The 15,624-nt window shown below is 34.6% G+C and overlaps 1 protein-coding gene across 6 annotated transcripts in view; it reads right to left on the reverse strand.

Moving 5' to 3' along the window:
* Nucleotides 1–5,040: 5,040 nt before the first annotated feature.
* The window catches only part of LOC126187317 (TGF-beta receptor type-1), a 168,199-nt gene continuing 157,615 nt past the window's right edge, over nucleotides 5,041–15,624 (reverse strand). For all 6 annotated transcript variants that reach the window (XM_049928322.1, XM_049928321.1, XM_049928324.1 and 3 more), the window contains exons 8-9: nucleotides 13,512–13,751; nucleotides 5,041–13,183 (exon numbers count right to left, since the gene is read on the reverse strand). In XM_049928322.1, coding sequence (XP_049784279.1) covers nucleotides 13,058–13,183; nucleotides 13,512–13,751 — 366 coding nt within the window. In that variant the 3' untranslated portion in view covers nucleotides 5,041–13,057. The remainder of the gene's footprint in view (nucleotides 13,184–13,511; nucleotides 13,752–15,624) is intronic.

A 15,624-nucleotide genomic window follows, 5' to 3' on the forward strand; every position in this document is an offset into this window, starting at 1 on the left:
CCAGTCAACCAAAAGTCCAGTGACATTCAGCATATATGGAAGTTAAATATTCATATATTAGTTATCTTTTTTAGTAATTTACCTTTTCTCATTTCTACAATTAGTGGAAAGAGCTTAAGAGATGACCCAATCATTTTTGACAGGATTATACTACACAAATGCTTAACAGTGCATTTAACTACATTTGATGTATACATAGCATGATTTTACTGGAAAATGGATATGAAACAGATCAAGATTTTTGCTATGTTGTCTGAAGCAACACTTCACACTCAAGTCACTTATGGAATCAGCAATTACCAAACTTCCGTTTCATTTTCTGTCATGATTGAAAATAATTTTAAGTAATATTATTTACTGTTTCAGATATTCAGATCAGATAAGATAAGCCATGACTGGCTCATCATGGTGAGAACTATGCTTTAGATATATGTAAAACCAGTCACCAAAAGCAGTAACTAAAACTTTCTGTGATCATGGCATAAAAATAAAATAAAAATATAATTACAGTGCTGCTGCAGTCTCTATTGATCACATCATCATTTGCAATTAGTCAATGATTAACAACCATTATGGACCATTCGTTGTTGGTCTGAAGTGAAAACAGAAAGAGCAAAAAATGCGGTAAATGGATATCTTAAAAGTGCTCTTGAAGTAACATAATGAGGTAGAGAAGATGCCTGACTGTCACTTTCTGTCAGTTTCTTATACTCTCTAGACAACTCTAAACTGCAAGTCAGATCATTATGCTTCTTTCTTTACATCCTCCACTAACTTGCTGTAGCCTTTTTATCTGTGCAAACATGAAATTCTGTACCACTTTATGTCTGAGTTAGACAGGTTACAGTCCTTATAAAATATAGCTCTTTTACATGGCTTCAGTATTTTTTTTCTATATTTTGACTTACATAAAATCACATACACATTGTATGAAATAAAAATCAGCATTTAGCATAAAACAGAATGGACACACTGTCAGTCATTTCCTAGGTTACAAATCCTGTCGACAAACTAAACATATGAGAATATTTACCCACAAACTGCATCAAAAGGAAAATTATGAGGCAAAATTGCTGCCCAGTACTTACATTTTGGAGGCAAAATTTCAGTACTGCTGACAGACACACATAGAAGTACATACACTATCCCAGCTTTCAGAACCAAAAATTCCTTCCTTGAGGAGGAGCGAGGAGTAGGTTGGGGATGAAAGGAGCCAATCTGTCGTCTGAGTGAGCTCCTCATCCTTTCTATCATCTCCCCTACTATGCTCCTCTCTCCTCGTCAAAGAAGGAATTGTGTCTGTTGGTCATGCTGAAATTTTGCCTCCTGAAGTTCAGTACTGACCACCAATTCTGTCTCACAATTTTATATTTACTCACAAATGCTGCTGGCATATATTCCTCTTCTGAGAAACAAATATTTTGATTAAATGAAATATTCCCCCAGGGGAAAGTGCTGGTAATAACAGTCTCAGATATTAGAGTGGTGAGGGGAGGGGGGGGGGGGGGGGGGGATATGGAGAGACTTATTAAGTGGACCAAAAGATTAAAGCATCACAGTATGGAATAGATGTCAATATCTGTAAAAGTTATCTTATGCATCACACCCACCAGATTTTATTTCATAAATACAAAATAAGGCATGTAGGTATTTTATCATAACGCGCAAATTAAACTATTAAATATAGGATAAGAAGCAGAAAAATGAAGTAATTGCAAAACTGATTGTAACACTGTTATCAGCTTATAGTATTTATTCGCATGTAAACTGTGACATGAAGTGAATCCATAGTGTTAAAGGTACATGTATTTTACACAAATTTATTGCACAACACTGGAACTATGGGCTCTTAAGAAGGAAGGATGAGAAGTTGTGTGAAACAGAGACGTGTACAGCACCCATAAAAATCTGACTGAAACAAAAACTGTCTCCAGAAGAAGAGTGGCATATAGTATCTGCAAGCTGTCTTGACATGCAGAAGTGGGACAGAGACGAAGTAATGCACAATATGTAGTAAACAGCAAGAATGAATTTCTTTGTGTCACGGTGCAAAAAACATATAGTATGTAACTAAAGACAGGTTAAAACTTTTTTGTAAATCTTGCAAAGTATTAATGCAATACTTTGATTTGATACTGGAATATCCTGGTTGGAAAATAGACAGTGAAATGACAAAGATAACCAACCACCATATAATGGAGGTGTTCACCAATGAAGATTGGATGATGTGCTATGAGATTTAGGATGTAAGTATGTGTAAAATATGCCTATGCAGATGAAAATGAAAAAAATAAAATAAAATAGAGAACTTGATTACACAAGCAGTAAGCCATATATATCAGTAACCAGTAATGTAAAAAGTTTACTCATGTTTGCATGCACAGCCTCAATGTATTTTCTGAAAGTCATAACCATTTTGTTAACAGTAGGCTATTTGATTTAATTCAACAAGTTGACCTTTTACTTCAATATATATTTTTCATTATTAGCTAGTTTCAGCCAGTGACCATTTTCAGTAATAGCTGTACACTGGTGACATGTGTTTCCTCATACTTGAGACCAATTATGTTATATGGGATCAGGAAATTGTTCATGCACACAAATAATATTTCCTTTTATGTAATATGATTTTATTGTGTTGCTTTATGTGTAGCCAAGTCATAACAAATTACAGTCACAAGGCATGCAGTGCAATGTGTGCTCTTAGGAGGACAGGATGTTATTGTATTTATATACAAGGAAATATGACTTGTGTGTGGGAATAAACACTTGTTCCCGTGGCACATACATTGATTTTAAATCTGATGACACACAGGTCACTGATCTGCATGTGAAAACGACCATAGTATGAAACCAACTAGTAGTGCAAAATACATGTTTCAACTTTCTCAAATAAATTAAACAGCCTATGATTTTGACTAACAGAATAAAACATATCAAACAATGGAAACTCCACTTTGGAATATAAACAATGTAGGGAAAGGCAGATTGCTATTTACTGTATAGATGACATGTTAAGTTGCAGACAGGCACAACTGAAAGACACTGTTGGTGGTCATGTGTGTGTGAGGTGTGCTTGCTCGTGTGAATGAATGGTGTGTATTTCTCCTTCTTTTTCTGATGGAGAATGTGGCCAAAAGCTTGAGTGTAAGTATTTTTAATTGTGCCGCTATGTAACTTAATATGTCATCTTTATTGTAAGTAGCAATCTGTTTTTTCCTGCATTGTCAGAATAAAATATATGTAAGATATAATTACCCCTAACCATGCAGCAGAAGACTGAGCAAAATGTACAAAAGCTTGCAGATAGCTCTCCACTGTGTAGTTGTTGGCTTCTTTATTTGGTCTGTTCTCAATGTGTCTCCCTTGACTTAGGTCCTCAGACAACTTGCCTGTAAAACCCCTTCCAGTCTCTTTTGACAGTTGTAGAAACTTCACATTATGAAAGTTAGTGAATCTGTTATATTTTTTCTCTCTATAATTCTGCTGCAATCAGGCAAGTAACAATTTTTTAAAATCGTAATTAGTTTTAGTTACAATCTGGATCAATTAGTTTTAGCTTCAATGTGGATAATTGTTTTATTTATGCGTATGTTGAGTATGTGAAGAGGTACATTGTGATTCATAAGAAGGTAGTAAGAACTTGATACTATTGATAGAATAAACTGAGGCACAGTGTTGCAGTGGCCCAATGAAAAATATGTTGTTCACTTACAATCTGTAAAAGGGTGCTGACCAAGCAATTATAATGTACAAACACTAAATCTCACTCACAAATAAATGAAAAAGAATCAACAGACTGAGTAAATTTTGGACAGCCAGATGTCTGAGCATTGATAAGAAATGCAAAGAAGTAAAAATTTTTCAAACACATGATATTGTATATGGGAAGTAATAGTAACCCATCAGAGCTGATAAGCCTTAAGGGACAGCACTAGAGCACTGTTCTGAAACAGCTGCCATTACCAGTGGAATGCAGCCACAAATAGGATTGAGAACTGACTGAAAAGCAACCGTATTTAAACAGCGTTATTGTACAGCAGTTAAGTTTATTGCAGCTAAGACACTAACAAGTCAAAAATAATTTTCCAGCAGCATAACATATAATTACTCCCTAATTCCTATATGCAACATAAAAAATGTTGAAATAAAAAATTCCAATATGCCCCATGGAACTAAGTTACTTTATCTGACAAGAGACAGTTCTAAGTTGCATGAATTAAGAGTGTTTAGGAATGAAGTAGGTAGTGGTTTCCTTGGTAGCTCTACTATGCTCATTTTGGTACATGAGGGCATAAATAGTCTATAGCAGTCTCTGAAAACTCTTAGTTCAGTCTAGTGAAGATTTACTCCCTTATAACAGCCATATCATCTTTTTATTGTTAAGCTTGACTCATTCTAAAATTCTAAATGTTTTCTTTTATCATAAATGAAATGTGAAACAAAGTCATCCATGATTTTGGGCCATGGGAAAAACTGTATAACAAAATATGATGGAAATCGTCAATTAAATACTAACAACAGACTAACTCGTACGATTCTTTTCTCGTTTTGCGGTTTGTCTGTATCTGCTGCCAGTTTGTTTTCTATTTGTTTCACTGTAGCTTCATATTGTACACAATTTTCCATAAAGAAGCTCTTCTTGAATATATCACTCACAGTTACACCATAGGAATAAGAGTTCTCTATTCACTCTGTATTTTTTCAATTCATTTTCTACTCTAAATCTTTTCTTATTTAGGATCAAGCTTTTTATGTCCTTTCTTCATTGATGATCTATTGATTAAAAATAAACTCACCGAAAACAGCCTATTACCTACATAGTTTCATAACATTTTCTTGTTATTTCTGAGCATGATGAAATGTTTAACAATTTTTGTGATCAAGTGACACAGTTTTAAAGTGAATGATTCTACAAGTGCCTAATATAAGATTTGTACTGAATGCCTCTTATAAAAAAAGCGAAATGCTCATAATGTGACAACCACAAATTATGCTCCAATACATGACATTGGTACTAGCATACATTTTTTTCTCCTGATGTGCTTCTATTGTTCTTATGTAGTTCACACAAAAAGTTAGCCACAAACAGCAGCAGACCTCCTTTTTTCATACTGTAATTCCATTGCGATCTAATATAATTATTTTCACACAGAAAAAATGTGGCTAAAATGGTTGCTGGTCAAATGGGTATATAAATGAAGAACCAACTTTTTTTAAAAAAGACGCAATGTGCAAACATAAAAAAGTATTCTCTTATGCAATTCACTGATTTTACCAGGCCTTGGAGCCACACAAAATTATAACTGTTATTATGATTACTGGTTTCACAAAACATGTAGAGGCCTTATATTCAAAGGCTACATTCAGGCAGCTAGGAAATTTAAGCCTTTATCTTTTGTTCTATCATACAATATCTGTTACACAAAATGTAAAGGAATTATATTTTGCAACAAAACTTGCAAATTTTTCTAATTTTTCTGCCTGCAGTCACATATTTCTTATGTGCATTCATATATTTTGGCACAATGCAAGAACATAGAAGCAGAGCAAACTTTCTAGTATGTAAATGAAGGACAAACAAAAAAAATTTATTTTTATTTTGTGGTTTTCTCTTGTTGAATAGATGTCCAGAAATGCACCAGTCAGAAGGAATAGCGAACATCACTTTTACTATTACTCAACTAAAATGAAACATTAAGGTGAAAGAGTGTGCTAAACTGCACTTGGAAACAAATCCCTTATCCAAATAGGCAGTGTGAAAATTCGGAAATTTCTTTAATTGATAGATTACATTTGTCAAGTCAAGTATGTCACACATTGACATTAAACTATAGAAAACAATTTACCATAGTGTCTATAGTCTCAGAGCATATCAAGGCTAGAGAACAATTTACAGTAGGCCTATAATGTCATCATAATTTGAATTGATGTGAACTGCAGGTGCCCATCCTCCTCCAAGTTTCTTTTTTTTGGTCTGACAATCAGCTATACTGGACAGGATTAAAAGGTACTGCATTAATTTGCTACATCAAATACCAAAAGACTTGACTGATTATCTTTCACAGCGTTAATATGTGATTCTTGTGAAATCCAAAATATGTAATAATCATTTTCTGGCAATGGGAAAAGTTTAGTTGATAGTAAAATACCACAGAAGAGGTAAAACAAGAGCACTGTGCAGGAAACAATAAATGAAAGGGATGGCTCTAAGACCGCGGGAAAAAGAACTGGGTGGATGAAAGAAGTGTGTAAGAGAAACAGCTCAGGGACCAAAAATTGAGGATAGATAACATGGTGGTTTCCTTAAATTTGCTTTCCTAATATCCATTATGCAGCTCAGTTTTGTCTTTCATCTGACCCTTAAATTGGTCTTCTTTGTTTTTCTTTTTGTCAGTGGAGTTCCCTGGCATTTGTACTTCTCCTTTTTATCTTTCTCTCCTCTTCTTCACTCTCAATCTCCAGCACTCTCTCGAGTATCATTACCGACACAGTGCACATGATGCTCCACAAAATTCACTCAACATTCTTGAAACAGCAAGCATTTATGACTGTCAATACATATGTATGCTGCATATTCAAATTAAGGCATCCATAAGTCATTTTTTTGATGCATCCCATTATCAGATGCAATGGCAGCTTCGATGTAAATGCTGCTGTGTAAGTCTTTCAGTCATCTACACCCAGTAATCTATGTCTTCAGACATATCATAAAATGTGGAAGTAGAACTAAAATACAAAGATGAACATGAAATCTCACCTCTGAGAATATTTTCCCCATAAGTTTGCACACTGCAGCTTTATGAAAATTGGTCTCTTTCCTTCACACTGTAAACAATGTTTACTTCAACCTCTGCAACTTGTCTTGTCCTGTCCTCTTTGTTCCCAGGACATTTTATGATATGAATACAACGTCAAAAGATTAATGGTATAAAATACATATACTATAGTACCAGTACAAACAATGTTTGTGTTTCTTGAGAGAGAGGGAGGGAGAGGGAGGAGGGGGGGGGGAGAGAGAGAGAGAGAGAGAGAGAGAGAGAGAGAGAGAGAGAGAGAGAGAGAGATTTTGCCTCAAATCTGCAGAGCTCCAGAGGAGTACTTGTTATACTTCCCCACAAGCTTAGTGAAACACTTGAAGTAATACTAGCAATGTCTTGGATTGGCCTCAAAAATTAATAAAGCAGTCACTATTATTTGCAAATGTTGTGATGAAACTTCTCTAAACATCAACACTAAGCATGACAAAATTTAAAACACATCTATAAATAATATCATAGGAAACTCTTTCATTATAAAGCAAAAATCTTAAAATTACCCTTTATTTTCCATTGTCTCAGTTGCACAACTGTTATGATTATTACTTTCAGTCATTTTAGTTTCGGGTTCAACATAGTAAAACTGCCTCTCACTGCTTGGCTTTGCACCAGCTACATTATTGCTGATAGCAACAGGTGCTGTATGGTATTAAAATTTGCCATTATTCTACATTGCTACAGTTCTAATCATTATTAAAAAATTGAAAAAGAAATGGAGGAAATGAAAAAGCTAATTTTAATACCACATAGCAGTTGTGAGCCTCTTCTCAATAAATGTGTTAGCAATACGAAACATAAATCATTCTGATTTCTGTATATAATTCAACATTAGCAAGTTTAAAAAAAAAGTCACAATATTATAACAATACACAGCTCCATTTCTCTCTTCAGCATATAAAAGTCCTCTGTAAATACCTTGCAACAAAGAAAAGAAATGATGCATTATACTCCATGCACTGTGGACAAACTTAGCCCTTAGTTACTAAAATATTTCTCAGCTGCACAGCTGATCAGAAAGAATACATGAGTTACTGTAACATACTTAAATCATAAACTAAATAATGAAACTATAATTCTCTGTAGGGTCATACAAACAATACGGGAATCATTTACATAAAAAAAAGTAACTCACACACAGCACGAAGTTATAACATGTGCAATGAAGCTAAGAACTTCCTAATTAAAAACAGTTTATTACATTTAAGTGAGCTGAAACTAACATATAAATGCATTTACACTTTAAATATGTACACAATAAATAAAATAATAAAAAAGGATATGAGGTATACTGCATTACATGTCAGTAAGAAATAAATAACTGAGAAAATGCGAGGAATAAACCTGGTGCACACTCCATAATGAGGACAGTACACATTGTAACAGCCATCTGTGACAGCTTTCTGACAAAATCATAGGAAAAAATGTTTTTTCTAAGGTTCAGTGAAGTGCATCTCAGAGTAGTCAAGATCAGTTACATTTAAAAGTTATGTTGAATATAAATTATGACTGTAATTTATTCTTATCAAAACTGTTGATTAAGCTCACTGAAGGCCACGAATTAGTTTTGTCAACATATGATTACCACAATCTGAACTTCAGTTCATTACATTAAAAAAATTGCAAAATTCACAACTTTTTTTACAGTATATAGTTAAAAGATTTCATGTAACATATGTGAATCTAGCAAGGAACATAAAGTAAATACTGCAAGCTCACACCCCACAACTCTTACTGAAAACATCAATTGTTTTCATGAGTTAAACACAAACAGGAAGCAGGAGAATGGCTAAACGGTTTGTCCGAAGTGTTGATCTGACATGTATTCCAGAAGAGAAAACTGTTATTTGATTGGACAGAGAAAACTGGTTATTTCTTTCATTTAGAAGAAGATAACATAATGGTGAAATGAAGCATTACTGACATAACTAATATCAACCCAAGTTACTAGATCAACAAATATTAACCCAAGTTACTAGATCAAAAGAAGTTAAATTTTTGCAGATATAAATAATAGAAAACATAGTACAGATGATACATCCATTAGCTCAGAATATATATGACAGAAAAAAAACTTCATATATGCATAAAAATTACAAAAATAAATAACAATTTTTATAAAGAAAGAGACAGCAAAAACAGCATCACTGTGTGAAACTCATAAAGTAGTTCCCCTCGTCACAGGGGGAAATGAACAACAGCATAACACAGCACACATTTATGTAGAGAAGCAATGGAAAAAGCTTGAAATTTAAGTAACACAAGATTATTTTCTGTACATAAAAATGACTGGTTTGGTGTACATAAAAATGTATACCAAACCAGTCATTTACAATGCACTTCTTAACATTACTTAATAATTATTTTAATGGGGTATGTTCCAGTTTCCAGTCTCTCTCATTTCACTTATTTTTTAAACTAAAGAGACATGATTCAAAACATGCTCTTTGTTTTGTTTTTGCAAAATATTTCATGGTCAATTACATAAGACGTGTTACGAATCACTGTTCTGCATATTTTAAGATTGCAAAATATCTGCCTGTTTCAACAGGCATATGAGCTAAAAACAGCATACACAGCATTACAAATAAGCACTTTTGCTTGTAAACATCTCAAGTATATTATTCTTTCCATGAAAATGCATTGTCAAAGATCTAACATTGTGATGCATTGTAAATATACTTACTGGTAGATATGGTTCAGAAAAGTGGTAGTGGACATCTCAGTTTCAGCAGTTTTAATTAAACTGAAAGCTGATGCGTTTTATCTCTTACTCAATTTCCTGGGTTTCTAATACTGTCATCAGGTGAACAAAGCTCACTTCTGTTTTGCACAAAATATAATATTATGCAGTATGCTATACATCTTATATTTATGCCTTCAGTTCCACATTGGTTGGTATATACTAAATGACACTAAATAGTCATACTAACCTTGCTATACTGAGGCTGGTGCCTCTCACTGTATTTTGATATTCCAATCCACGTTGCGGAATTTCCTTTTTTCTTTTTAATTGGGTGGCTTAAACAGCTCTCATTCAGAGTATTTAGCCTATCTTCAATGACTTATGGTGGCAACAGTAACTAATTTCTATTATAGTCAACATAGTTATCAATCAGTTCTCGTGTTGTTTACCAGAACCGTATGTTCACATCGGAACCTTTATTAGAAATGGAACTGCATTGCCCCATTTTTTCCCAATGCCTGGATAGTAAACTGTGTTAAAGCACCTTCTTCTGGGATATTGGGAGGGGTACTGGCCCCGGATCAAATCACCTTGCAGATTAATGATGGAGGCTGATGTGCCAGCCAGTCTGGATGTGATTTTTAAGCGGTTTTCCACATCTACCAAGGAAACTGCTGGGCTGGTTCCCATGTCCTGCCTCAGATACATAATACATAAAAACTTTGGAAAATGATCTCTCATTTAACCATTAAGTGAACAATAGATGCAGGCAGAAGGGGTACATCTATTCCTCCTGACGGAGGAAGGGGAGGGGGGTGCCTTTGGGAGAGGTGACCCTCTTATAATTAAGTAATAATAGCCTATATAAAGGTATCATTGGTTTTTTGTGAGATTGGAGACATAAAATACCAGTCCGTACCAGGCACTAGCAGGGCATGAAGCACTGGACAGAAAGGAAGGAATTACATTTTCCTGAACAGAAGACACTAAAAAATCTATTGGGTCCAACGTCTGTGATGAATAGGAAGTATAAAATCATAGTCACACTGTGACTGACAATCTGCCCCACTTGGTCCTGGTACTTAAAAGGTTTTACTCCTTTGGTCAAAATATCTGTGGAGCAGACTATTTCCCAGTGACAATGTATGGAAATTCACTCACCTCTGCATCTCTAAACAACTGTTTTGAGTTTTTTTTTTCCCCCTATAAAACTTATGCCACACACTAGCAATATAAATTTCAGAACAGAAACGACAAAATGAAAACTCTTCAGTTGCACAACTACTGCTTCAGCATACAAATCTACAACATGCTCTTTAGCCCCCAAAAGAATTCAGTTTGAAATGTCATCCAAATTTGTTTGGATTGTTTAGTGAACCTTTATGTCATATACTATATACCAGAGGTGATCAATAGACAGAAAAACATATTTTCAGCATTTTTGTCTTACAGCTCATTGTAAGGATGTAGCTTGTATTTCTACAAAGGCTATTGGACTGAACAATGTTTCTCCAGCCTTTAGCGGTGCACAATTCACATCATTAATTTAATTTCTGTGAATTTAGGATTTGTTATTGCTCCATAAGAAGCTCTTCATGTTACCTTGCTAACATGTTTTGCTAAGATTTAACACAATGCCATTCTGTCTGTAAATCAGATAACTGTTGTGTCTTTTTCATGTTTTAACAGTTGTGCAATCTTTCTGAGTGGAGATTGTGAACCGCCTCAGTATTTGCCTAGACGGATGTGGGATATCACATAAGATCACAGTCAGGCTGCCCACTATATGAGACAAATAGTTATTAATTAAATTTATCTTGTTTGTCTCCTTCTCCCACAAGCCACAATTACTCATGACAAACTGAAGTTCCAACAGTAGACAAAAATGTCACAAACTCTTTCTGATAAATATTAAAAGGAATAATCTCAAAAATTAAAATTTGTATTTTTACAAAAAATCACCAAAATTATTAAATTAATAGTGTCAATGATCTCTTTGGAACTAAGTCTCTATGGTCTCCCTGTATGCTACCGTAACTACTGAGACTGATATAGTGGAAGTGAATTGCAAACATTTATGATGATTCATTACACACTAAATATCCCAACTGACCAAATGTTTACTTTATACATGGGGTTTTAAGTTTTTTGTGCCCAATTGCAAGATTTGATTTGATTTGATTTGACTACTCTGAGTTGCAGTGAGATTCTTACTGAGGAGGATAAGGAATAAAATATGTATTACAATGATACTGTTACCACTGTAGTATAGCCAAATGTACTAGTACTGTTTCTAGCTGCCTTATATACTTAATTTATATCCAAACTGTACGTTGACATTTTGTTTTACACTGAAAAAAATATTTCTTACTTCATTTATATAATTTTGGAAATGAATGTTTCTTTCATAGCCCTTCAACATCATTTCATCAACTATATAGGTGTGCACAATTGGTAAATAAATTTGTGGCTAATATTTTCTGTCCAAATTGGCCAGATTTCTATTAACAATTCCAATGCAAAACATCTCTGGTTATATTTACATACATGTGGCACAGAAAACTCATGTCTAAGGACTGTACAAAATTGTTATTACATCTGCTTCAGTTTCATAAATAGAAAAACTCTGACAAAATTCATACAAAATGTAAAACCTGATAAAACAGCTAGTCTGGAAACATGATTTTAAAAAATATCAGTATTTCCCTACAGACATATTGTCTTTATTAATATTCCTTTCTCCTGAAATACTAGTTTTTTCCTAATTTTGGTTTGGTATTGCATGATTACAGACTGAGTTTCTCAATACAATTTCATCATAATTTAACATATTATTAATCGCACTTTGTTGAAAGAAGGCAACATTATACTTGTGACTGGCTCCATTTTATGTGTTTGTCCGTTTTGTAACAGTACTAATCACTTGCTCTGATTTCTACCTTATGTCTCGACAGGCACGAATACGCCACTTTTTCATAACATAAATTGATGCAACTAGAGGAAATATTACCAGTCGGCTGATAATGTGTAATAGAGAAAAAGCACCATTTAAACAATAAGACAGTATGTGACACAGCAAACAAAATATCAAGACACTTAGGTTTCCTAATTAATCTCACATGATAAGCTGCTAAAATTATCATAAACAATTATTAATCTAGAGTTGGTTGCGATGTCCTTGAGATGAACTTTCAAACTCCATAGTGCTGGAATTATGATACAGTGGAAAATATCACTGTGCAAAAGTAAAACTACATTTTTATAATTCTATGCACTCATAGGTAAAACACTATACGAAAAAAACATCTGTCTTAAATAAATTTTAACAAAACTTGTTGAAGGGCTAAAAAGAATCATTCACTACATCATCTTCTGATGACACAAAGTTCATCAAATTTACATGTATATAAAAAAATGACTAGCGGAAATATGGTCATTTGTAAAATTGTTGAAGCTGCTTTTAGAAGGGCGCTCCTCTGAGCAAGAGCAATGTGACACACTCCACACATTAAACATATAAAAGTTTGCCTTGAGACATACTGATTTGTAACAAGACCTAAATTTTGAGATCTTCAGACACACCAAGATTGGCAAGAGTTTTTTTGATCCGCAAGGCAGTCAGGCGAGCAGCTGCGTTGTGATACCAACATTCTTTCATAAGTTTTGACATGACATGCAATGCCTGTAGACAGAAACCAATTATGTAAATACAGGTCATTGAAATAATCTACCATCTTGTTTTTCAAAAAGGAAAAATGTCATAATGGTAGCCTGTACTTGTACTCCCACTCCCTCTCTCTCTCTCTCACACACACACACACACACACACACACACACACACACACACACACACACACACACATTCATGCACATGTACACATGCATGCGAACGCTCGCACGCACATGTACAAACATATGCATGCAAATGCGCATGCGCACATGTGCGTGCGTGCACACACACACCTCTTCATTTGCTACAGGATGGAAACATTTTATTTGCATTATCTTACCTCATTTGACTGCCATCTGTTTGGTATGGACGGCCTTTGTCGATCAATGCATACAACCTTCCTCATTTCTTCAATAGTTGGGTCTGAAGGTACCATGTCATAAAATGGCAACTGATATTCATCATAGATGCCCCCAACATTACACCTCCTTGCTATTTCCCAGAATATCAGCCCCAAAGCATAGACATCAGCTCGTTTGAAGGAATCAAAGTGGTTTGTATTTATTAGTTCATCAAGTACCTGCACAGGGAAATAGTAAACCATAAAATTGTAGACAGCTATAAGGCCAGCAAAGCAGAATTTTACATATGCACACAAGACAATTAATTATGTAATATACAAATAGGAAAAAAATGCATACATATGCTAAGATAGCACCGCCAAAGTTGATCCCATGTTGTTTGACTTTCAGAAGGCAATCAATGTGGTTCCACACTGTCATCTGGTGAACAAAATATGATCTTATGAAATACTGCATTAGCTTTCAAAGGTGGACTGAAGACTTTCTGGCAAAAAGAACACAGTATGTAGTTCTCGATGGGGAGAAATCACCACATGCAAAAACAGATTCGGTCATGCCCAGAGGAAATGTTACTGTTCAAGATAGATGCATAACAACAGCAAAAAATGTTGTTTGTAAATCGTTGGAAAGACCGATCACTACTTTCTGGAACAATCACAGATTCCCAATATCTGGAGGTATGCCATAAGAATATTTTAATGTGTGGCAGTCGTATAAAAATGGTTAGGGGTAAGGCAGTTATTAGGTACGTTGTGCATTGTGGTACGGTTGATTGCTAAAATTTCAGGAGAACAGATTCAAAGAATATGGAGCAACATATTATTCCCTTGGCATGTATCTTACAAAATGACAATGATGGTAAATTCAGAGAAATGCAAGCTCATACGGAGACTTATCAACAGTTGCCATTCATCTGCATGATTCATGAAGGTGGGGGAGGGTGTGTGTGATATAACAAAGTCACTATAAAGAAGCACAAAGTAGAAATGCAGATACAAAGGAGTGAATTCTGAAGTTTATCCATGTTCCATTGATTGCTTGCAAGACGGCATATTAATGAAGTGATACATGTTGATTTTATTGATTCATAACAATGCATTTTTATACATAATTATGTGCTTCCCAATTGTAAATTAATAAGAGCAGAAAGTATTTTATTTTTGATATCCATACTAAAAGTTTCCAAAAATCAAGAAATGCTTAAGACCTTGTTTTATTTTGCATATTGTTTACCTTGTATGCTATATGAATCTCTTGACTGGATACTTTATTACCTCTTAAGACTTCAATACCTTCTTCAATGGACTCTTCTCAATTTACTATTTATAGCTCCTTGCAATATTCTGCTACAAATCAACAATTTCTCTTTTTTCCTTTTACAAATAAAATGATATTCAGATATTTCTGTATTGCCCATAACCACATTTAAAACAAAAGCACTAATCCAACTTTTTGGAACTTGCTGTTAGTTCCTTCCTCAGGGAGATATGAGGTACATCATTGGGAAGTGTTACAAATAAGCAGTAGGGCACTCAGACTCCAGGGTGAGAGAGAAAAGCCTTTTGTGAGGACAAAGGGAGACAGAATTAAACATGAGGCATCATAGAGGGGAGAATGTCAAATATAGCATATTGGTAGGCAACTCACCAGTTTTCAGTAAAGAGATTATATACAGACCGAGTCAGAAACAGAAGACAGATAGAGGACGAAAAATAAGAAGGCAAATGAATAGTGTAACTAAAAACTATAAACAAAATGGAGGTACTGAGAAAATAAAAAAAGAGTGATTGTACATTAATGTAGGTCAAATCCTAGAGGCTGACAAAATGCGAGGGTATGTTGGAGAGCAAATTCTCATCCCTGGAGTTTTGAAAAACTAGTATAAGGTGGGAGGATCGAAACAGCATGCATTTAGGTTCCTTGAGTCATGCTGCACAGCATGGTCAGCAAATGGCTACTGGGTGTCCTCAAGATGGGACAATTCTTCTACATCCATTCATGCATTCAGCAATGGAAGTTGGTACACAAAATGTGTGGTTGCACTTGTTGCTCTGTCTGTTATGGTATACAATTTACCACTTGCAGGACTGG

The sequence above is a fragment of the Schistocerca cancellata genome, chromosome 5 (assembly GCF_023864275.1).
Source record: "Schistocerca cancellata isolate TAMUIC-IGC-003103 chromosome 5, iqSchCanc2.1, whole genome shotgun sequence".
Classification (NCBI taxonomy): Eukaryota; Metazoa; Arthropoda; class Insecta; order Orthoptera; family Acrididae; genus Schistocerca; species Schistocerca cancellata.